The sequence below is a fragment of the Manis pentadactyla genome, chromosome 12 (genome assembly GCF_030020395.1).
Source record: "Manis pentadactyla isolate mManPen7 chromosome 12, mManPen7.hap1, whole genome shotgun sequence".
Taxonomy (NCBI): Eukaryota; Metazoa; Chordata; class Mammalia; order Pholidota; family Manidae; genus Manis; species Manis pentadactyla.
The window spans coordinates 60,468,893-60,491,565 of NC_080030.1; the positions used below are offsets into that span (position 1 = coordinate 60,468,893).

Sequence of the window (22,673 nt, forward strand, 5' to 3'; positions counted from 1 at the left end):
GGGTGATTTTTGGTTTTTCTTTCTTTTTGTTTTTTGTCATTTTCCAAATTTCATCTAAGGAGTGTGTATTAGTGAAGTGAAAAGTAAATGTGTAAAAAAATCCTAAAGCTCACTAAATATAACCCATTGTTACCCAAAGATGTTCAATTTGTTAATAGTTCCAAACAGGAGAGTTTAAAATCTGTCATGTTGATGATTTCAAAATGTTTGTTAGCTAAAGACAGACCAACTCAAATTCTAATTATTTCTCTCAGGGCTTACCCTAAGTTTCTGATTTATTTCATCATTTCAAACTGATTTTGTCTAATATTCATATGATTTAATACCATTTATATAATGCTATAAATGTTACAGGCTTTTGTAATAATCAGTGGATTGTTACACATTGATTTACTTTCCTAAATGGCAAAAGTTTATAGGGTAGTTGTAAAAGATATAATTATAAACTTTTTTAAAGGAAAAGAAAACTTTAAAAATGGAACTTAGAAAGGGTATTTACCTTAAGTTTTGTCATTGCCTTAGAAAAGTTTTTTAATGAAGGTAAGGGTGGAACCCTTGCCTCTCTACACCCTACTTTTTTTCTGTTTAAAATTAAATATCATGTCAAGAAAACAAAACTGCCACTTGGTTAATCTTGGAAAATTTTTCCTGTACCTCATTAAAACTCCTTGAACTGAAACTAGGTGAGTCGTAGTTCTTTCATGCCCATGAAATAAATGTTAACTCAGCTTTCCTGGATGAAAGCAGTTTATGAGGGTTACTAGAGTAAAAACACTACATTGCTAGAGGAGAACTTCCCAAGTTATTCTCTTTATTAAATCAAAACAAAACCAAAAAACAAAAAAAACTTTTGCTTCATTGATTGTCAAATGAATTACTGAGAAGGCAGCATTCGGCTTGGTTTGGTTTGGTTTTCGAGTCAGAGACTGACTCCAGAAAGCATTATATTCAGACATTGCATGACCAGGACTGCTGTGTAAGAAAGGATGTGTAGATCGTGGCCAAAATAGGGACATGTGGCCCAGAACAATGTGGGACTGGTATTCAGGCAGTTCTCTGCTTGTCAGCCATGCCAGTGACACAGAGCTTCCCAGAAAGAGGAACTTACTCCATCTTTTCCTTACTCACATAAAGTTGCCTGTCAGTGTGATGGCTCTGTGAATGACAAATATAAGGTGGGAATCAAAAGACACACGATTTACTTGAAATATGCCTGCATTCAAATGAGTTCAAACACTGCGGAAGGAAACACTTCTTCCAATGTGGCTACTATTGGGGGAACTCATTTTTGGACTTTACTTTCAAAGTCCCAGGCACATTCTTTTAAAAAGTCTCCTTAAAACTATTTTTTTGAACTTGTAGGGTTTAAAAATAAATTTGTTTGTTTGTTTTGCATATAGGGTTACTGGGAGCACAGTTTTATAAATAAGATGAGAAATAGTTTTTGAGGGTAAAAATTTGGAAAATACAAACAAGTGATTTTGCTAATTAAGCTTTAGTAGCCTAATTAGCCAGTTCTGATGAAGGTTTCAAACATGAATTCTAATAATAGAAGCACTGAAACAAACATATGTACAAGAGAATAAACCATTTAAATTTAGTTCTATAAAGGAGAAGGGGAACTCCATCACAAGATAATTTCAGGAAGTTTAACATAAACTTCCCTAATTTTTCCAGTCCTAGTGTCAACCCTTCAATTGCCATTTGGAGGGATAAGATCATGTGGTATGACTTTGTAGACTATCTCTACATCACATCTAAGAGTCAGGAGGCACCGTGTTAAACACCATGTCCTAGTTTAAGCCTAAAGTGAGAGACACATACATACACATACACTCTAATATTCTGATAGTAATACTCTGAATAACTTTATTGCTTGTGCACACCACAGTTAAAGTGGCTTATTACCTAATCTTTGTAATTTACATTTATGGAGATAAAGATACTGGTTACTGAATAATTATTCTGATCTGTGGAACAAAATTAAATATTTTTTCCGAACCTCACCAATTAATCTTTTGTCCTTATTTGAGAAGGTATTGTTCCTGTATAACCTTTTGCTTGGATTACAGTTTAACTTTCTGAGCACCCTACCAGAAATTAAATAGATAAATATCATTGTTAGTTACTAAGGTTATGCCTTTATTTTGTTTCACATTTTTGAGGTCTATATAACAGCTAAACTTGATTCAAGATCAACTTAGTGCTTACAGAATTTTTTCTCCCTGAAATCCTGTGAGAAATGAATACATTTTTTTTTTTTTAATTTTCCCATTCTGGTGTAGTCTATTTGACCTTTTTCAGGTAGGTATTTTAGGCTAAATATGAGAATGTGATTCTTTTATTTCAGTAGTTGAGAATTCAGAAACAAAATCCAGATAGACCTGTAATGAAATTTTCTCTATCATTTGCTACCTATATGACCTCCAGTAAGTTCTGTGCATTCTTTTAGACATTGTTTTCTCTTCTGTAAAACAGGGATGATTATAACATCTATCTTCAAAAAGGGTTGAGATGATCTCTATAATGTGCTTAAAATAATGCCTTACCTACAGAGAACACTGAATACCTGTGCAGTTATTGTTGTTATTGTTCTAGGCCAAAATTAATTCAAGAAAGAAAGCTTGAGAATTTAAAGCCTTCAACTCTATCAAGGTGACCTAAGCTGCCTGTGGCTTTTGTTGAGGGTAGGCAGAGAGGATATGTGAGTGTTGGCAATAGAGGTGGGAGGTGGATAACATCAAACCTAGCATGAACTTGTCTGTTCTGGTGAAAAAAGTTCCTTCTCATTCTTTCATTCATTTTTTTAAAAAAAACACCCTTCCCTTTTCTTCTCTTCATTCCACCCACTTCCCCATCACAATCTCCATTTAAAAAAAAAAATATTTCATGTCAGCTAGCTTTTGAGCACCTTAAAGCAAGTGAAGCAAAGGTTAAATGAGCCTTTCTAAGGGGATCTTTTAATGCCTAGAGATATAAGTACAACACTTCCTAAAGCAAATGAATATTTGTATGAAGGTTTAAGCTGCTTTTCAGTGTACTGTGGTTCTGGTAGGCTGGCAGTCCAACAATTCCCCACTTCTCTCCCCACACCTCCTAATTCTAGTGTGTCGGCATCTGTGCTCATAGTGCTTAGTGATAACAAAGCACCACCTTGGGGTGTGTTCACCAGATGGAGAAGCTTTGATTGCAAGGCCCGTTGGAGGTGGCTAGCAAACTGTGGTTATACACAACTTATTTTTTTAACTAAATAAAAGTCATGTCTGCTATGGTGCGTTAATCTCTTATCTTAATGTACAACACAAATCTCAGAGTTATTTCTGTTTCAGGCCCTGCTTGAATTTCTCCAAAGAGTAATAGACAATAAAGAGAAAAATAAGATGACAGTCATGAATGTAGCAATGGTCATGGCCCCGAATCTCTTTATGTCTCACACGTTGGGTTTGAAGTCCACGGAACAGAGAGAATTTGTAATGGCAGCTGGGACAGCTAATATCATGCATTTATTGATTAAGTATCAAAACCTTCTGTGGACAGTAAGTATACATTTTTTAAACTCTGTTAATGGGTGATGATATCAAGACTCTAAAGTCTTTTTATTGTCACTTTTTCTATAAAAAGGTAACTAACATAGCTGATTTCAATTGCCATTTAAAAAAGCTAATGTCCATTTATTAAATCTCAGTTTTTAAAATGCCAACATTATTTCATTGTTTCAATTTGGCAATTTCTAAAGTGCTTTTTGCTAACCTAATTTCTGAGGATCAGTTTTTTTCCTGAATAATTGCTGGATATTTGTCAACTCTAGTTTGTTGGTGAGTTTTTCATTCTCTTTTGACAGAAAAGGCTACCTGGTTATTTACAAGGGTGGTAGATTTAGATAAGTGGCCGCCAGAGGGACCAACTGCTGAAGTGGTGACCCCCAGTGCCAGTCACCTTAGGCAGTCTCTAATCTTGGCATATGAGATATAGAAGATGGCCACTATGTCCTTGAACTTGACCAAGCCTCTTTTTGAACCTTATACAATGGGTGGTAAATTGCATCATGTGGATGCTCTGTACAAATGGCGAATGAGTAATATGATGCATTTTTTTAAAGATTTAATGAATAGTGTACATAAAATGGCATAGTCATATCAAATAGACAAAACCTTTACTTCTCTCCAAATTTAAAGATAGTAATTTCCGTAGTTTAAAGTGGTGCCACTTCCTGTTCCTCCCCAAACTTAATTTCATTTCTCCATAGATTCCCAAGTTTATTGTCAACCAAGTGAGGAAGCAAAACACTGAAAATCAGAAAAAAGATAAAAAAGCCATGAAGAAATTGCTGAAGAAAATGGCTTATGACCGAGAAAAATATGAGAAACAAGATAAGAGTACAAATGATGTAAGAAAAGCTTGGAGATATATATTTATACAGATTTTAGTATCGTTTTTAATATCACACACAACAGAGCTCTGTATGTTTTTGTAGTATGATCGCCTACATACTTACTAGGCCCTGATACTACTTATAAGCTAAAGGCATCGATAGTAGGAACTATACTAATACTGCTAATGATCAATATTGGCAGTTGATCAGATGTTGATGATTGAACATATGAGCTGTTGATGGGCAACAAAGGGAGATGGCAAGACCAGAATGTCTCAGTGTACACCCACTCACATCCATAAACAGAGGACTCTGTGGGGACTACTGTTTCTACGGAATGTGGGAGAGCTACTGAGTGGAGCGTCCCTTGTGTGAGCCACTGAGCTTTTTGAAAATTTTCTCATCTACAAAATGGGGAAGAATAGCTAACTCAAATAGGCTAATAGGTCACTGTTTGATCTGATGCCTAGGGTCCTTCCTGGAATTTAGTAAATAGTTAAAGGTTCTTAATTGGATCATAAGGAATTTGGAAGAGATTTATGTTAGAATGGAGGAAACGAAAATATTTTAAAACAAGTATCTAAATCTCACCATTTACAAACTGCTGCAAAAATATATTAACTGGGTTTAAAATAATGAAATATACGTGCAAATACATTTATGAAGTGAGTTCCAAAGCTCTAAAATAAGATCATGAAATGAAAGGGTTTCTATTGTTCCATTTATGTTGAAGACACCCCCACCTTCACCACCTTTGAAGTTAGTCAGTTACATGCTGACATCTTGTGGAACAGTATAGAAATGCACTTATAAGCTTTTGTTTTTTTCCTGCTTTGGCCTACTTAAAGATTGAGTGATTGTTAAAAAAATTTTTTCCCTCTTATATTTATTTTTAGTGTTCACTCTTACAAAACAACATTTTTGTGGCATTGGATATCTTTGGTCAATTTTTAAGTGTCTTTAGAAACAAAATTTAATAAAGGGAAATTGTAAGTAGTGTATATTTTTTAAGAAAAAGCTTCCTAGGCCAGAAAGGATTTTTGAAATAATAATTTTTAACTGAGAATGTTCTGTTTCCTCTAAAATCATTATAAATATGTCAATATCTTCTTGTTTTGTAGCCCTGTTGATTCAACTTTACTCAGATGACTTTATACCCTTGTCTTTTTTGGCAGTTATAATGAGATACTCTGAGGCACTGTATGTATGTAAGGAAGCATTTATGTTGTACTTTTAAATAATAATTCCTTAGACAAAATTTAAAAATTATGTTTTTGGAGATGGAACATATAAATTTGTCATTTACAGAAAAATAGCATTAACTTAGATTTCTTTAGTTTGTAGTCGGAGTTAATTAGATGACAGCTGTCTGAGAGTTATCTCTGCCCTAGTTAGAAGCTGTATTGTCATTTTGAGACTCGGGATTTAAATTTGGATTTAAATTTCAGTTGTATCGTGTATTAGCTGTCACTCACTCTCCCTGAGTTTTGGTTTTCTCTTCTGAGAAATTTTACGATTCTTTTCACAAAATGCTACTAAGGGCCTCGTCGGTGCCTGCTGGTAATTCAAAGGGAGCTGGGGCTGGTGCTCCCGCGCGGGGAGCTAGGAGACGGATGTAGAAGCGTTGAGCTCAGAGGTGTGTGATGGAAACCCCAGCCAGCTATCCGCAGCTACAAACAGGAAATGAGTGTTAGAGAGGCTTTACAGGGAGCAGAGCTGAGATGTAAAACACAGGTAGGTGTTGTTCAAACAGCAAATGGAGAGAGTTCTAGCAGAGGAAGCACTCTGGCCGAGTGACAGTGCGCAGCTGACCACAGCTCACAGTGGAGGGTCATTTTGGTCGAAAAATTTAAGTCAATTACCAGAATTGTTTTTGAAAGTTATTGTCATTTTATTAGGGAGAATAAATATATGCAGAAAATGACAGAACAACAAATAAAGTACAAGATAATGTCATATATACTATGGATGTGTCATGAGTCACTAATTGATCAGTTTTCTGCATAGCCTTCCATCAGTTGCAAGAATTTTCAAACTAAAATATTTAATATGAAGTCTGAACTTCTGTCTATCATGACAGATTGGATGTAGGGCTCTCTGCATGTCCCCTTGCAGTAGGGGACCTGCTTTCTTGCAGGGTAACAATTGCCTGAATCTGAAAAGCAGCTGTTCTCTTTAGATGGAACATGGTCCATCTCCTTTGTGGTACGCCACCCACCCCCCATCCATTCTGTCTTGTTGGTTTCTGTTTCTTGACTCTCCTCCCAAGTCATTTGAATGTGCAGCATAAAACTATGGAGCATGAAACTGCCCAGGATGTTTTATTGCTAAACAACTATTTGATGTGTGCCTATGATGGTTCAGGCACTGTTCTAGGCACTTGAAATACATTATTGAAAAAAACAGATAAAGATTGCTGTGTTTGTGCAGCTTAAATTCTATATATTAAAATATAGTTAAATTAATAGTATCTTAGTATGTAGTACATCCTCTAAAAATAGTAAAAATAGTAGAGCAGAAGAAAGGGAATTGGGAGGGGGAGCCTCTTGCAATATTAAGTTGGGTGGTCTGGGTATTATTTGAGTGACGATGCAAAGGAAGGGGCAGGGAGCTGAGCTGGGTGTACATCTTAGGAAACACATTCCAGGCAGAAGGAGTAGTCTACACAACTCCTTAAGGCAAGAAGTTGCTTGGGGTATTTGAGGACTAGCAAGGAGTGATTGTGCTTGGGGTGGACCCACCAAAGGGGATGACAGTATGAAACGAGGTCAAAGGGACAACAGGGCCAGGTTACATAGGGCCTTGTAGGCCGTCTTTAGGAATTTGGATTTACTCTGGGTGAGATGGGGTCATTGCAGGGTTTTGAGCAAAGACTTGAAAAATCTGTTTTTAAAATGATCCCTTGGGCGGTTGTTTTGAGAACAGACTCTAGGAGAGCAAGGATGGAATGGGAAGACCATTTAGGAGGTTTATGTCTAAATCCATGTGAGAGACCAGGGTATTAACAATGGAGATGGAGAAGTGGACAAATTCTGGGTATTTTTTGAAGTTAGAGCTATCGGGGTTCCTTGATATCAAAATGATGTGAGTTGTAAGAGAAAGAAAGAAGTCAAGAATGACTTGGAGGTTTTTGACCTGAGAGAATGGAAGGATTAAATTGACAGGGAAGAGCATAGTTTCAGTTCAAGGCCTGTTGTGTGTGAGATGTGTATAAGATATCTAAGTGGGGATGGTTGAGGGTGCTTGGAGGGAAAATTAGGTAATATTGGCCAGTAAAATGTGTGGGGGGGGAGGGGCAGAAGGAAGGCAGTAATGGGGCTCAGAAGGGAGCTAGGTTTCTATTCTGTATATGACAAGAAACTGCCGAGAGTTGTAACCCCAGGAGTTACATGGTTATATTTGCATTTTAAAATAGTTGCTATGATGGCAGATGATTGGAAGAGTGAAAGATATTCGGTTAGGTAAGAGACTCTGGGTCATTTCATTATTGATGAAAGTATATAAATTGGTAGAATCCCTCTGGAGTTGGCATGTGACAAAGGCCTGAAAATCATGCTCCCCATTGGACTCAGAAAGTCCTTCAAAGGAAACAAATTGAGCTTGCAAAGGTATGCTTAAGTTCATTGCCATTTTCTTTATACTGGCTGAAATGAGAAAAAATCCAGAAAGATGGAGGTGATTAGTTAAATATGTTACAGCATATCTGTGTAATGAAATGCCATTAAAATTTACAAGTATATATATTGATATCAGATGATATTCATAATATATTGAAGAAAGAAGTTACAAATCAGTGAATAGTGTATTACTTGTAAGAGGGAATAATTATCCTGATTTTGAATGCATACCAGAGGTCAGGCATGATGCTAAACATTTTGCAAACATCATCTCATTTATTATTTGTAGTTGTTAGAGTATATTATTCTCTCATTTTTTACAGGTAAGGAAAGTGAGGATCAGCGATCTTAAGTAACTTACTTAAGGTTATCTAGATAGGACATGATGGAGCTGCCATTTGAAACCAAATCTGTGTGCCTTTAAATCCAGGTCCCTTTATCATTATCCTCTATTTCCCCATAGATCACAGAAATACTGTGAGAAGGATGTATACCCATATTCTGGGCTTATGTTTAGTAATACAATAAACATGTATTACGTATAACATGTTTAACATATAGCTCTTAATAGTCTTATGTTGAGCCACGGTCCAGCAAGGGGAATGGAAATAAGTGCTTACTACGAGCTTGTAGGACCCACAGTTGTGGAAAGTGGTTGAACTTGAGTGTGGAAGAAGGAAGAATCTAGAACTCACTGATTTTACTGTGGGTGACTTTATTAAAATAAAGCATCAAACAAAAGGAACAGTCAGTTTTTGATATTTGGGGTTGACATGACTGAGTGACTTTTCTTTGGCTACATGGCCTGAAGCTCACAGGACGGCCAGGGCTGGAGGCAAGCATTTGGGGTCATCATGGAGATTGTAGTTGAAGCCACAGAGTGGTGCCTATTACACACAGTGGATGTATGGGTAAGAAAATAAAAATGCAAAGACACCAATATTTTTTTTTATTAAGGTATCATTGATATACACTCTAATGAGGGCCTTACTAGAAAAATAATGTGGTCACTACATTCACCCCCATTATTGATTCCCCCCCAACACCCCATTGCAGTCTCTGTCCATCAGTGTAATAAGATGCCACAGATTCACTATTTGTCTTCTCTGAGCTACACTGTCTTCCCCGTGACCCCACAACACACACCGTGTGCACCAATCATAATACCCGTGAATCCCCTTCTCTCTCTCTCCCCAACCGCCCTTCTCCATCCCTCCCCTTTGGTAACTACTAGTCCCTTCTTGGAGTCTGTGAGTCTGCTGCTATTTTGTTTCTTCAGTTTTGCTTCATTGTTATACTCCACAAATGAGGGAAATCATTTGGTCTTTGTCTTTCTCTGCCTGGCGTATTTCACTGAGCATAATACCTTCTAGCTCCATCCATGTTATTGCAAATGGTAGGATTTGTTTCTTTCTTATGGCTGATTGTATTCCATTGTGTATATGTACCATGTCTTCTTAATCCATTCATCTACTGATGGACACTTAGATTGCTTCCATATCTTGGCTACTGTAAATAGTGTGGCAATAAACATAGGGATGCATATGTCTTTTTGAAACTGGGGTCCTGCATTCTTAGGATAAATTCCTAGGAGTGGAGCTCCTGGGTCAAGTGGTATTTCTATTTTTAGTGATGAACCTCCATATTGCTTTCCAAAGACACCAATTATTTAAGTAGTGAGTCAATGAAGAAATACTAGTAAAAGAGGTCAAGAAATAAAAGAAATAAGAGAAAGTTGAGGATTACAGTGCCTGGGAAGTCTGGGGAGAAAGCAGCAAATAAGTAAAAGAGCTTGGTTAGTAGGACCAAATGCTATTGGAGATGTTGAGTCGGGTTAACACTGGGTAGAGGTCCAGTGGGTTTTACATTTGAAAGGTCAGCTGTGACTTTCTCCGAAACATTGCCAGTGACTATTGATGGGAGAAGCCAGATGACCAGGGATCAAAGAGTGAAGGACAAGAAATTGTAGATTGTGAGAATCCATCATGATGATATTTTTAAAGCAATCTATATGCTATTAATGCTAAGTATATGTAATCAGAATTCATGTTATTAAGACATGGTTGACTAGGTAAGTTAATAGTTTGAACCAGGTTGTAAGGGACACAGTCTACTTAATAAGACAAATGTTTTTAATGACTACAGTATATTAATTATTTGGTACAAATGTGAATTTCTTAAGTATTAAAGAAGAATTTATTAGCTACAGCAGGAAGAAACACTTGGTGAAAAAGTAACAAAATTGTAAACCATTAAAAATAACCATTTTCTGATAGCCTTCAACTTGTAGTTGGGATTGATGTCTCTCTCTCTCTCTCTCTCTCTCTCTCTCTCTCTCTCTCTCTCTCTCTCTCACACACACACACACACACACACACACACACTACATCACACACACACACTCACTACATCACACACCAGAAGTCATGGGACTTGAGGAATGTAGTGCTAGATCTGCCATTAATGAGACATTAATGACAAATCATTTTATCTCTGGGTGGGTAACACCAGATTGATGGTATTTAACTACACATGTGTGATGGAGGCATCTGTAGTATTATTTAAAAAAAAAAAAAACATGATGGAGTCGCTCCCTTGACCTACTGAGTCAGAATCTGTCAGAGCAGGATGTGGACACGTGTACTGCATAAAAACTGTAAGAGTGATTTTCCCCATTTAGGATATGTATGTGTGAGTATGTATGTATATTTAATTTTATTATGGAATTTTTCTAACATATACAAATACAGAATAGTATACGAACCTCCATAAACCCATCACCACCAATTAAACACAGTTTTTTTTATCTCATTCAATTTCGTTCCCACACCTGTTTCCTTTTAGTATTTTTAAGGAAATCCCTAGCATCCCATCATTTCACCTTGGATGCATCTCTGCCTAAGAAGGAGCTAGCGCAGCTTTGATAAGCGTCTGGTTATGAATTGCTCAATCATACAGGTTTCAAATCTATTGTGGACTTAGATTTATATTATTTTTCTCATGTCATTCAAGTTTGCCTCTCAAGGGAAGCTGTACATTTATGAGAAAGTGAGGGCACGGAGTGGAGCTCTGTGAGATCCAGACTGCTCACCACATCTGCCTTTAGTGGTTGAGGGAACAAAAATTCTCTCTCCTACAGTTAACTCCAGTGTTGATCCAATGTTATGCCCTGTTAACTCAGGATGAGCTAGTGTTACACCCTTGATTTGTAGTTGAACTCAAGTTTTAGAGAGCTTGCGTGACTTGATGAAAGTTCCAAGATGACCTTGTAACATTTTAAGGTTTAGAGCTTTGGACCTGGAAAAGAAATCTGTTGCTTGCTGCCTCCTCTGTCATTCTTCCCCAGAGAAATCCTGGACTTGACAGCAAAGCAGTGTAGATTCTGGGTCATTTGTGACCGGGGTTGCTTGCCTTTAGTCACAACTCTGTTTAGAATTCCATCTCTGGTTTCATTTAGCCGCTTTGACCCAAAGTATCATTGCAAGTATTGTTTCAAGCATCGGCTTTGGGTCTGGAAACCGTGTCTGGATCTATTTGAGTACCTATGCCAAGTTACAATATCAAGCACAGAATCTTTTTTCTTTTTAAGATATTTTATGATTTTTTTGCAGTGTATAAAAAATACGATATTAAAGAGAAAAAATAATAGAACATTTTTCATTATAAATTAAATGCTTATTACTGTGGAAGCTATTTTAGGCCCTTCTTTAAAATTTGCTGTATCTGTGAATTAGATAAGAGTTTAAGCATTTAGATAGCAAAGGTCCAATTATAACCAGAACATAGTTCAAGATTATAGAGAATGCATTCTGTACTTCCACTTCTAACCAGACTAAGGTGATGAATATATCATTTTAGTTTAAGATACCTTGCTAAAGTGTCCTTTAATTTTCTAAAATATGTATTATATCTGGTCTTTTTTGAGAAAGCCTTATTTCCAATTTGCCCTTTTGAAGATAAAAGGTTTATCTGAAGCATTAAAAATGTCAGCTTTACATTTAAATTAGCTTTTAATGAAAAAAAGTCCTCTAAAGGTCTGACATCAAATTTCTAATGTCCAGAGAACAAAAATGTGAACAATGCAGTATTTACACTTTATGACAAAATACTAAAATCATTGTTTAACCAAATGAGAATGAAAATAATTTTTTTAAATACACTGGTTCATATGTAAAACGTGAGGATCATATGAGGTCATTTTCTCTATTATAACAGACTTTGCATGCATAAGAAATAAACATTTTGTGAGTTGTAAAACCTCTATGGCTAAATTTTAATGGTGCATTAGTCAAATACTGTTCTCCGGTCTTACTGTATATCATGTAACCGCAGCTCACAAGCACACCAGAAAAAAAAAAAAAAGGACAGAGTCACAGCTGTTAAGACAAAAAGTGAAATAGGAAAGTTACAAATGAGAAGGTAGTTATTCACAGATTCAGTTATGGCTCAGGAACAGACTGGCTAAATGATCAGACATGTTTTATCTATTCAGAGCTTGGCAGCTCAATGTAATTAGTATACTAATAGCTTTACTACTTGATTCAACATGATTCTGGAGCTTAATAGTAGTTGTCATACACCATTGAAATGAGAGCTTTGGCATCATTTATTGTTTATCATCTTCAGTAAATATCATTTGGCTGCCCTTGTCAAAATATCCCAGAAAATCTTTACAGAAACCAACTTTAAGATTCTTCATATTTAACCATGACATCTACCAGTTAAACTCACTTCTTCTCTAACAATTGAGGGCACTGTAAATTCAAAGTAAGTTAGACTCTCAAACTTTATATTGTGAGAATTTAGATGATATATTACCAGAGAAATAAATACTTTGGAAATTGTTCCTATCTCACACATACCCAAACACACACACGCAGAAATAAACACTTTGAGCGTTGTTTCACACACATACCCTCCCTCCCTGCCAGAACACACAGTTCCTTCCTTGTCAGGAATGTTGCCAGTCAACCTAGGAAAGTACTATGTGCCGTTGTTAGCCTCGTGAAAAGCTTTTCAAGGGCATTGAAATTCCAGTTCTATGTGAAATAAGTCAAAATTGTACAATTAGTTTGGGAAGGGTTAAAGCTGATCCAAAGCTTGCTCACTCAGGGAGGTGGGGTGAGAAATGTTTAATTTTGCAGCCATGAGGAACCTGTAGCCATGCCACTCCCTCTGCAGGCAAAGCCGCAGTGTGGCAACCTCACGTGTACATGAGAACTCTCAAGTGCCCTCAGAAGCTGCTGCTTGGGCCTCTTCCTTCCCAGCACCAGCAGAGGGACTCTGGGTTCCTGTGTCAGATACTGTCTCTTGGCTGCAACCCTGGACATCCTAACCTCAGTGCTGCATTCTTTGTTTTTACATAAGAAAAGCATGGCCGTACTCTCTATGATTCCTGAACTAATGTAGAAAGTGTAGGCCATGTCATGTTACTAGAGGGCTGTTCGTGAGATGCTTTGCAGGGAAAGTGGCTGCATCCTCAAGCAGATGCATACGGACGTTGGTACCATGCAGGAGTAAATAACTGAATTATTGCTAGTGGCGTCTTTAGCTCTTCTTCCACTCTCTTTCATTTCCTGTCTTTTCTCAGTAGTAGAATATCATGTGGTAGATAGTGGCAACTTATTTCCTTTAGACAATGTCCCTAAGACTATTTCTTTTTTTAATCTATGCTACCGCATTTATTTATTTATTAAATTAAGGTATCATTGATATACAATCTTATGAAGATTTCACATAAGCAACATTGTGGTTTCAACAGTCACCCATATTATCAGGTCCCCCTGCCACACAACCCTATTACAATCACTGTCCGTCAGCATAGTAAGATGCTATAGAGTCATTACTTGCCCAACACTATTTTTTACTATTAAGGAAATACACATTGGATTACTTAACTTTATTCTAGAGAAATTTTACTATTATTAGCCTACTGTTTTTAGTGAGAATTATTTTTGATTCATTTAATCCATAAACATAAATAGCTACAGATGTGACTCAGATATGTGGCTTGTAACTATATCATACAGATGTCACTAGGGTCCCTGTCATAAAAGAGCTTCAGTGGAAATTTTAGTGGAAGGAAGAAATTCCTTTTGGCCTTGTGATCCTGGAAGGTTCCGTGGAGTTTGAGGTATTTGAGCTGGGCTTTGAAAAATGGATTGCCGGGGTATTTCAGAACGTACATAAAGATAGGAAAGCATGGGTGTTTGTAGTGAATTTTGACTAGCCTTGTTTTTTTTCCAAAAAATTGAATGTGTCGCAAGGAATAGTGGAGGGGAAAGGCAGGCAGTAGTGTAAGGTTGCCGTATTTCTGAACTTCCCATGGCAACATTTAATTTTTCTGGGTTACTTTCCTTTTGTAACTCATTTATTATGGACTTTCTGTATCTAAAAACTTAATCATGTCTCTTACTTCACTTTAAATGTCAGCATAGATTTGCCTGTCTTTCTGATATTCTAGGGCTGAAGAAGATGTAATTATGGGAACAATTTTTATTACTATTACACCAAAGGAAACCTATATATAAGGATATTTGTGCCGTTTGTTCTAAGGTCTGTTCAAAACATATGGTTATAAATAACAAATTAGTATTTATTGTAGTGGAACAGCTAGGAATTAATAAACCTAATATTAGAAATGCCATAGCTGATATCTTGATATTATAATCTTCAAAATCTGTCGTTGATATCCTCCCCCCCTCCCCACCACAATCATGAAATGTTTTTAACAGCCATGGGCAAAGGATTTAGAATTGGTCATCTTAAGTTCAAAGTGTGGTCACAGTGTAAACTCATTAGCCAAGTGAGGAGCAGATACAATACAATTGTACTAGAATATGGTGTTTCATTTTTTTAATTCTCTCAGGGGCAAAATTTTTTTGTGAAAGTTTGTGCAGGCGCAGGAAGATTTTTTTTAATGCATATATTGCAATAGCATACAAAGTAACTTCTTTCTGATTCAATTTCATAAATTGCTACATGAAGAAGCACCCTCTCCTAGATAATACTCAGAAATCAGCACTTAATATGGCAGTAATGGTTATTGCTGTCATTCTTTACATCTTTAAAAATAATTAAGCATTACTGCACAGGCATTATCAAGTTCCCCTATCACCATTAAGAGGATATTTGAGGTTTGATGTAATTTAGCAAATTACATTATACAGTAGTTAAGGTTTTTATGTAGTGAAGTAAAATGCGGAGTAGTTAAGCACACTTCCCATATAATGCATTGAACAGAGTACCATGTTCCAGCTGCCGCCAGCTTTGTTCCAGTGTCATTATTGCTTTGCAGGCTGACGTTCCTCAGGGAGTGATTCGAGTGCAAGCTCCCCATCTTTCGAAAGTTTCCATGGCAATACAGCTAACTGAAGAACTAAAAGCCAGTGATGTACTTGCCAGGTTTCTCAGCCAAGAAAGGTAGAGGCCTGTTTTGTTTTAATCATTCCATGGTAAAACTCACTTGCTCTCTCTCCCTCCCCTCTTGCCTTTCCTCTCTTTTTTTTAAGGGTGGGTGGTATTTTTTTAAGGGCTTAAAAATTTTGTCTTCTCAGCAGAAAAGAAGAGCCTATAGAATAATTAGACTGTTGGACTGAGTTGAGTTCATTTGATGGATTTTACGTTCCCGTTGAGCCTGTTTCAAGCAGGATGTTGGAGAGTTCCTCAGCTGTGCCCACAATGGGCTTGGCACATGAGGCCACTCGATATTCCTTCCAGAAATTGTGGATTGGAGGTGAATGACTATGTGGAGGCTGTAAGGAAAATCACTAATTAGGGTACAGTGGATTAAAGCAAACAAAAGATACAACTTTCTGTGAAATATAATGAATACAAAGAAATGTTTAAATTTAGAAACAGAAGGCATAAAGAACCAAGAAAGGACCATCAGGCCCCCAAGTCCTGACATCTGCAGGACAGACACACCATCCTTATTAGGGACGACCAAGCCTTCTCCACTGTTCTTGGGGCTGGTGAGCAGGAGGAGTCCTTTGAAAGCCATTGGCATCTGCCTAGCAAGATTAGATTCATTCACTTTCTGAGGCATTTTGCAATATCTTCTCTTGAATACAAGAGGTTGAAACAAGTGTATCGCGTTTTCAGTTTTTATCCTTTGAATTCTTATTTTTAGCTAAAGTTATATTTTAAATGCTTTCCCCCTCATTTCCATACACTGAAAGTAAACTAAATTTTTAAAAAGTCAGGACGATCAGGGACATTAGCCTCTTAGCTTACGAATTCAGTTTTAGTCTTCCATAGACTTCATTTCCTCCTCCTGACATTTGGGGCCTTCTGTGAAGTTTTCTGCCAAAACCTTTCCAACTTTAATGCCAGTGCATAAGTATTAATTATGTCTTTGCTCTGTTTAAGGCCCTTTGCTTGAGGTTGGAAGGGGTATAAAAATATAGTTTAAAGTATCTTCCCTCAGGGTTTATAAATTGGGAGAAGAGATGAGCCTGCAGAGTTAACAGATGGTGATGAAATAAGAGAGAGGCTTATTGGTAATGTGTGGACTCTCTGTAAGCCAGCATAAACTTCCCTCTCAACAACACTGTGAAGTATGGACTCAGATTACTTCTGTTTTACTGATAAGAAAACGGATACTTTGCAAGGTCACACATTTCATAGGTAGCAGAGCTGACTTCTGAATCCATGCTTTCTGTCTCCAAAGGCAGTCCTTAGCTTTCATACAGGCCAGAGGGTCTAGAGACATCACAAATCTGGAGCCGTTGGTAAGAGTCGGAGAGCAGTTGGAGTTTCTCAGGATTAAGTCCTGGGAACAGTTGGAATTTCTTGAATGTCTGTGTTCCCTAAAGACCCTCTCTGCTTCAACAAAGCCAATCCACTTCCTCTCTGCTCCCTTCCATTACTTAGTCAGCCTTCCCACCAGGGAAGACTTCCCGTCCTCTTCCAGGGTAGATACCTGAAGATCTAGCCCGACTTCAGATTAAGCAGCTATGCCAGGCTAGCCACAGTTAATTCCCACAGCATTCACTTTTCAGGACCCGAGTGTTCAGTTTAGTCTGTACTTTTGTTCCTCTACTTGCAGATAATACAAGATGTGACTGTGAAGTGGTACAATATATTCAACTGTGATGTTAATATTTTGGGTATGGCCTGATAGTCGCAGGCATATGATCATAGGAAGCACCAACTTTGTCACAGCCGCCCTCCACATACTTAGATTTTCTGCTTCTAGTGCTTTTATGAGATGAGCATTTGCTGCCCCCTGCAGTGGGGTCCCTTCTCCCACCTCCTCCGTCCTCCCCATCCTGCTCCACCCAGAAGGAAGTCTGGTAAACCTGTCGGTTGGACTGCCGCTTTTCCCCCCAGTCCTCAGCCCCCTTCGTTATACTTGGAATGCTGGAGGCAGATGATCTGGATCCAACTGCCAGCTCTTTCTGTTTCATCTTAGGCTAGTGTGTAGAATCTCTTTAAGTTTCAAGCTCCTCATTTGTAAAAGTGGACGATAATAGAGCCTACATTATAGTAATTAACTAGGAAAAGGACTGTGAAGAGCATGGGACTGTTTTGGACCATACAGTAAATGAAATTCTGAATAAGTGTTTATACATATTTTTTCTTCTACCACATTAGCCTTTGTCTTCCATTTGCATTCCACCAGCATATGGGCACTTGGAACCATCCCTCCCCCCATCCTTTTTCTCCCCTACTTTCTCTGCTGAAGCCAGGAACACACGAATAACATAAAATAAATGTACAATAAATTGCTGTTGCCTTTTCTTTTTATGGATTTGATGATCTTTAGCATTATGGAAAAGCTTATATATATCAGGAAATCCAGGTGAAGTTATCTTTAAAGAGGAGCAAGAGCACAGTTCCTGGGAAGCAATCTGAGAACAACATCTGACCAGATACTGTTTCCTATCAAGTCTTCCAAAACATTTAACTTGGTTTTCAAAGAAGAAATGACTATTTTTATACTCAAAGTTTATCAGGTTATGTACTATATTATAAATAAAAATAATTAGTATTTAAATTAAAAAATAATCATATACCAGTATGGAAACAAAGTGAGTTGTCTCTTGGTTAGGATACAACTCAGCAGGTGTATCTTAAGTGGGAACATACATAGCCCTGAGTGTCTAATGTGCCACAAACAGCAGAGTAGAGCTGGGTTGCCAGGTGAGTCATTCGGTGGTTGGTTAGGAAAGCTTCTCCTGTACCATATTTCTCATAATGGCTTGAATAAAAGTCAGACTTTGTTTTCCCTCTTCAGTTCCATGGAGGCTGCCTTCAGGGACTTAGGTCAGTGGTTCACAAACCTTTCCATGCATCAGAATCCAGTAGAGAACATTTTAAAAGCAGATTTGGGGCCTTGATCTAAACATATTCAATCAGAGTTTCAAGAGCTCTGGGTCTGAATTTTTAGCAGGTTTCCAGGTAACTCATAGTTTCGAAAACCACTGAATTTTACCAATTTTTGTTTTTGAACCTAATGTTCTGAAAGAGTTATTTCTTCAAAGAATATAAATCTACAAGTGCATCTCCTACTTGCTAAGCCTTCATAATGAGTATTTGCTTCTATTTTGAGTGTATGTGCGTTCTTCATTTGGATAGTCAGCACAGGGAGGCTTATAAACTATGCCCTACTCCTTCCGATCATTTGGCATATTATTAGAGTTGTCAGCACAGCAAACTCATGATAAATACTTACTGAATAAATGCAATGTGAAACCTAAGATTGGGAACTTTCTTTTTATATTTGTATGAGGACCTTTTTGGCCCCTATGCAAAGAGGATAAGCATATTAATAATTTTATTGGTAGCTAAAATATTTTTACTTTTTAATTTTACAAATTTAGGTATTGATTTTTTATTTTGCCTTCAGGTGTACGATTCCATTTGTTTATTTTCATTTACAGGTGTGACATTTTTATTACCTATTTGGCACATTTAACAGATGGAAAAATACAAATTTGTAGATAACTATAGTGTGTCTAAGTTATGAATTTTCCATACAAGCCAGAATTCCCCAAGCACATTAAAGTGATTTACTTGCAAGCTGTTTGATGATATAACTAATCAGTTTGTTTTGCCCCTGTTAGTGGGATTACCCAGACTCTCAAGAAAGGGGAAGTTTTTTTGTATGAAGTTGGAGGAAATATTGGTAAGTACATTTTTTTCTTTTTGTGTTAAATAGGCTGTTTTAACATTGCCAGTGGTTATTATCTAGACATTTGGGTGAAGAATAAAAGGAAATGAGAAGCAAAAGATAGCACTCTGCAGATAGTTGATGCATGTAATACTGAGGATTTGTTTAGTGTCTGAACCTTCTTTTCAGGCTCTGTTTGAGCTCCTTCTGTACAAATGCCCATCCATGTTGAACCTCAGCAAAGTTAAGTTCCCTTAAAATAAGAGCAACTTTTAGAATGGTGAATGAAGTTTTCAAAACTTCTTTCTTCTTTATAGGCTTATGTCACATCTTAATAAAGGAAGTAGTTGAGCTTATTTAAGACCAGAATGACACTTTTATTATGGCATAATACTGATATTCTTAGTGAATGCAGAAGTTATTTCTGTTGTTGTTGATTGCCACTAAATGACACACACACACAAATACAAACATATTGGGAACTTAGGAAATAAAAATAGGATAAACGGATTGATTTTGACTATGTCTTATCTTTTGCCCATTTGTCATCAGGGTGCAGTCATTTCTTCATTAAAATTTAAAATAAACCTTTTCTCTTTTTGACCCCTGAAAATGGTATGGGTGAAATTTTTAATACGTACGTGAAATAGTGTTTAATTCAAAATTGTGACTGAAAATATTGTAAAGTTAAGTTTTGTAGAATTTTTTTTCTAGGATGTAAAAATGTTAGTAAATATTGAAAGGTAAAGACAGGAATGTGAAGGCTCATTCTTAAATAAATCACAGCTCCATTAGAAACCTGGAATTGTTAACTGTATTAGTATGGATGATTTAAATATTAACATATTTGATTTTGCATTTTACTGCTAGGTACTGGGAATCAAGATTTCTTACTTAGGTGGGTTCAAAATTGTTGCCACTGTAAATAAAGGTGAATCACCTTTTCAGGGAACCACTAAAAAGCCTATCACAGCAAGTATTCTCAGTTTCCAAAATTAATTTGAAACCTGTTCATTTAGAGAAAGACCACTAATTTAACTTTTCCCATATTGTCACCAATTATAATATGGGAGATGGGAAAGGATGAGTAATCCTTTGAAGTCTAAGACTTCAGAGTTAATGCATTAGGCTGAAGTTTAAAATTGCACCCCAATCTCCCTACAGTATTAAACTGATAGAGTATCTCTTTAATAGGGGAGCGCTGCCTCGATGATAACACATACATGAAGGACTTGTATCAGCTCAACCCAAATGCTGAGTGGGTCATAAAGTCAAAGCCATCATAGAAGACTGAAGCTGCAGACCACCACCAGGACTCCTAGGAATACTTGCTGGGTCAAGAGTGTGCATAGGAGACTGGCAGGACTCTCTTATTGTTTCAGTGTACCCAACTCTTGAATAATGATATTCTCAAGCTTTAAAAAGTTAATAGATTTGTGCTGTTGCCAGAATTATGTTAATTGTTATTAATATTATGAGGGCACAAATATCTCTGGAGTGAGAGGAAAGGGGCTTAATTAGCTTGCAAGCAATTTTAATCTGTGAAATGTGCTCAGATGTGACCGTTTTTTTTTAATATGAAAATAATACTCTTCCTTCTCACTTATTTCTCCTAAAATCATATATTCAGTAATACCTGCTTTCCCACCTTTCTCTCCTCCTCACATCTGCCTTCCCCTAGTTAGGACTGTGTTTTCACTAAAAAGATAACAGATATCAGGTGTATATAACAAGTTGTGAAGACAGTACATCTTAAAAGAGACCGAGAGCAACAGTATTCAAATGTTCATATTCATCTCTTTGAATCATTTGTTCAAACAGTAACATCTCGCTTCTTCCTGCCATATCACATGAAATGATTTGCATATTTTTCAGTTCATCTGACGTGTGTGCACAGAACTGTATCTACCATCATGAAAATAGAACTGTCAGAAACTGTCAATTATTACTGAACCATTAAATATGTATATACTAAGAATAAATAAAAGATACCCAAGTGGAATAACTGGATTATGGATAACAAGAGAGTGAAAGCCAAATCACTTCATGTATGCTGTACTCTTCTAAATGAAATTTAAAAAGTCATAGCTCGCTTTATGGACTGTCATATCAGCAGTATAAATATGCATGGTAGCATGATCCAGTAATCATGGAGAATGTATTCTACTGAAAGGGGAATTTTTTGCTTGCTCCTAAATAAGTGTGCAGGAGGAATTATTTTACTGGGTATGACACAGTCATATGAACAGGCTTTTGTTTGTGTACTTTAAATAATCAGAGTAAATTTATTGACATGCTGTTGAAAGAACTATTCCCAGGGATTTTTATGCACAAACCATATTGTGACAAGAGATGAGCCTCTGTACTGTAAATAAGAGGAATGAAGTGAGAGAGAAATGTTTAATATTTTATGAGTTTAGAGTATAGTAAATAAAAGGTGATGTAAATGAATGTTGCATAAACTGCATTTATGATACTTGTAGTGTAGTACTTTAGGAAAAATTACACACTCTCAGAAGCTCTTGATGTCACTCCAATTAGGAGAGAAAATGCTGTTAATGAGGACAGCCATACATTTTTAACTTATAATTACAAGAGCAGCCTGTGGATATAATCATTGAATAACTTCGTGATGATTTGTGCCATTGCTTTTTTTATTTTAAAAATGTTTTATAATTAAATGCATTTTTTCTAAATTATCTTCTCTTGGAATTATTATTTTTAATCATATATGTTCATGAGTGTACTAATAGACTATTTCTGTTTTTGTTAAAAGCCACTTCTACTCTTTCATTACTCTTTTTCTGCTCCTGTGTAATTTTAAAGTGAAAAAGTGTAGGACTATAAACTTGTTTCCTTCCTTAGTATTGTTTTTTTCCTTATGCAAATTTCTATTTTTTATGATTTTTTTCAAAACTGTTTATTTTGACAATATGTATTAATTTCCCAGTTAGAAAATTATTAATGGTTTAATTTAGTGAAAAGAAGTTATCATATAAAAACAATATTAAGTGCTTAAAACATTTTAGGGGTACATAACTTCAAAAAAAGTAAATATAATGATTTCAATAAATAGCTTTCTAAAGCATATGCCAACTAATTTTTACCATGATTACTACGCACCTGGGGTGGGGAATGGGACACAAGAGAATTTCGGTAATGAAACATTACCAGATCTTGGTAAATAAATATGAAAATACCATGTTATTTTGAGTCTTTCTTAGAACTCATGAACCACATTCACTGACATTGAACAATATTGCCTTTAACCAAGAAAGATGTCTGTCTATTCTTCTAAACAAGGAGAAACTTGATAGTGTAGGACCTCAAATATATGTACACTGGAGTTAACCCAAATGCTTTTTCTGTGTATTTTTTCCTAGTGAACTTAAAGTTTCAAGGTATTTTAGTTTCTATTTGTGTATGATGGAAAATCAAAACAAATACATTGGTTTTGAGTATCAAACATTTTACTTCTCCAGGGCGTTGCTGATGAAAAGTTGAAGAGGTGGTTTTTATAGGAGACTGGTTGCCTTGTTAATGTTTTGGAGATGTTTCCTCTTTTCTG

General features: G+C 36.5%; 1 protein-coding gene across 6 annotated transcripts in view; it reads left to right on the forward strand.

Annotated features, from left to right (window-relative positions):
* Positions 1–22,097, forward strand: part of ARHGAP18 (Rho GTPase activating protein 18) — a 167,402-nt gene extending 145,305 nt beyond the window's left edge. For 4 of the 6 annotated variants that reach the window (XM_036903824.2, XM_036903823.2, XM_036903825.2 and 1 more), the window contains 5 exons: positions 3,330–3,536; positions 4,247–4,387; positions 15,287–15,411; positions 19,059–19,120; positions 20,300–22,097. In XM_036903824.2, coding sequence (XP_036759719.2) covers positions 3,330–3,536; positions 4,247–4,387; positions 15,287–15,411; positions 19,059–19,120; positions 20,300–20,391 — 627 coding nt within the window. In that variant the 3' untranslated portion in view covers positions 20,392–22,097. Of the gene's footprint in view, positions 1–3,329; positions 3,537–4,246; positions 4,388–15,286; positions 15,412–19,058; positions 19,121–19,975; positions 20,004–20,299 lie in introns of all 6 variants that reach the window. The other 2 variants (XM_057489266.1, XM_036903826.2) reach the window with 2 other exon arrangements.
* The last annotated feature ends 576 nt before the right edge of the window (positions 22,098–22,673 follow it).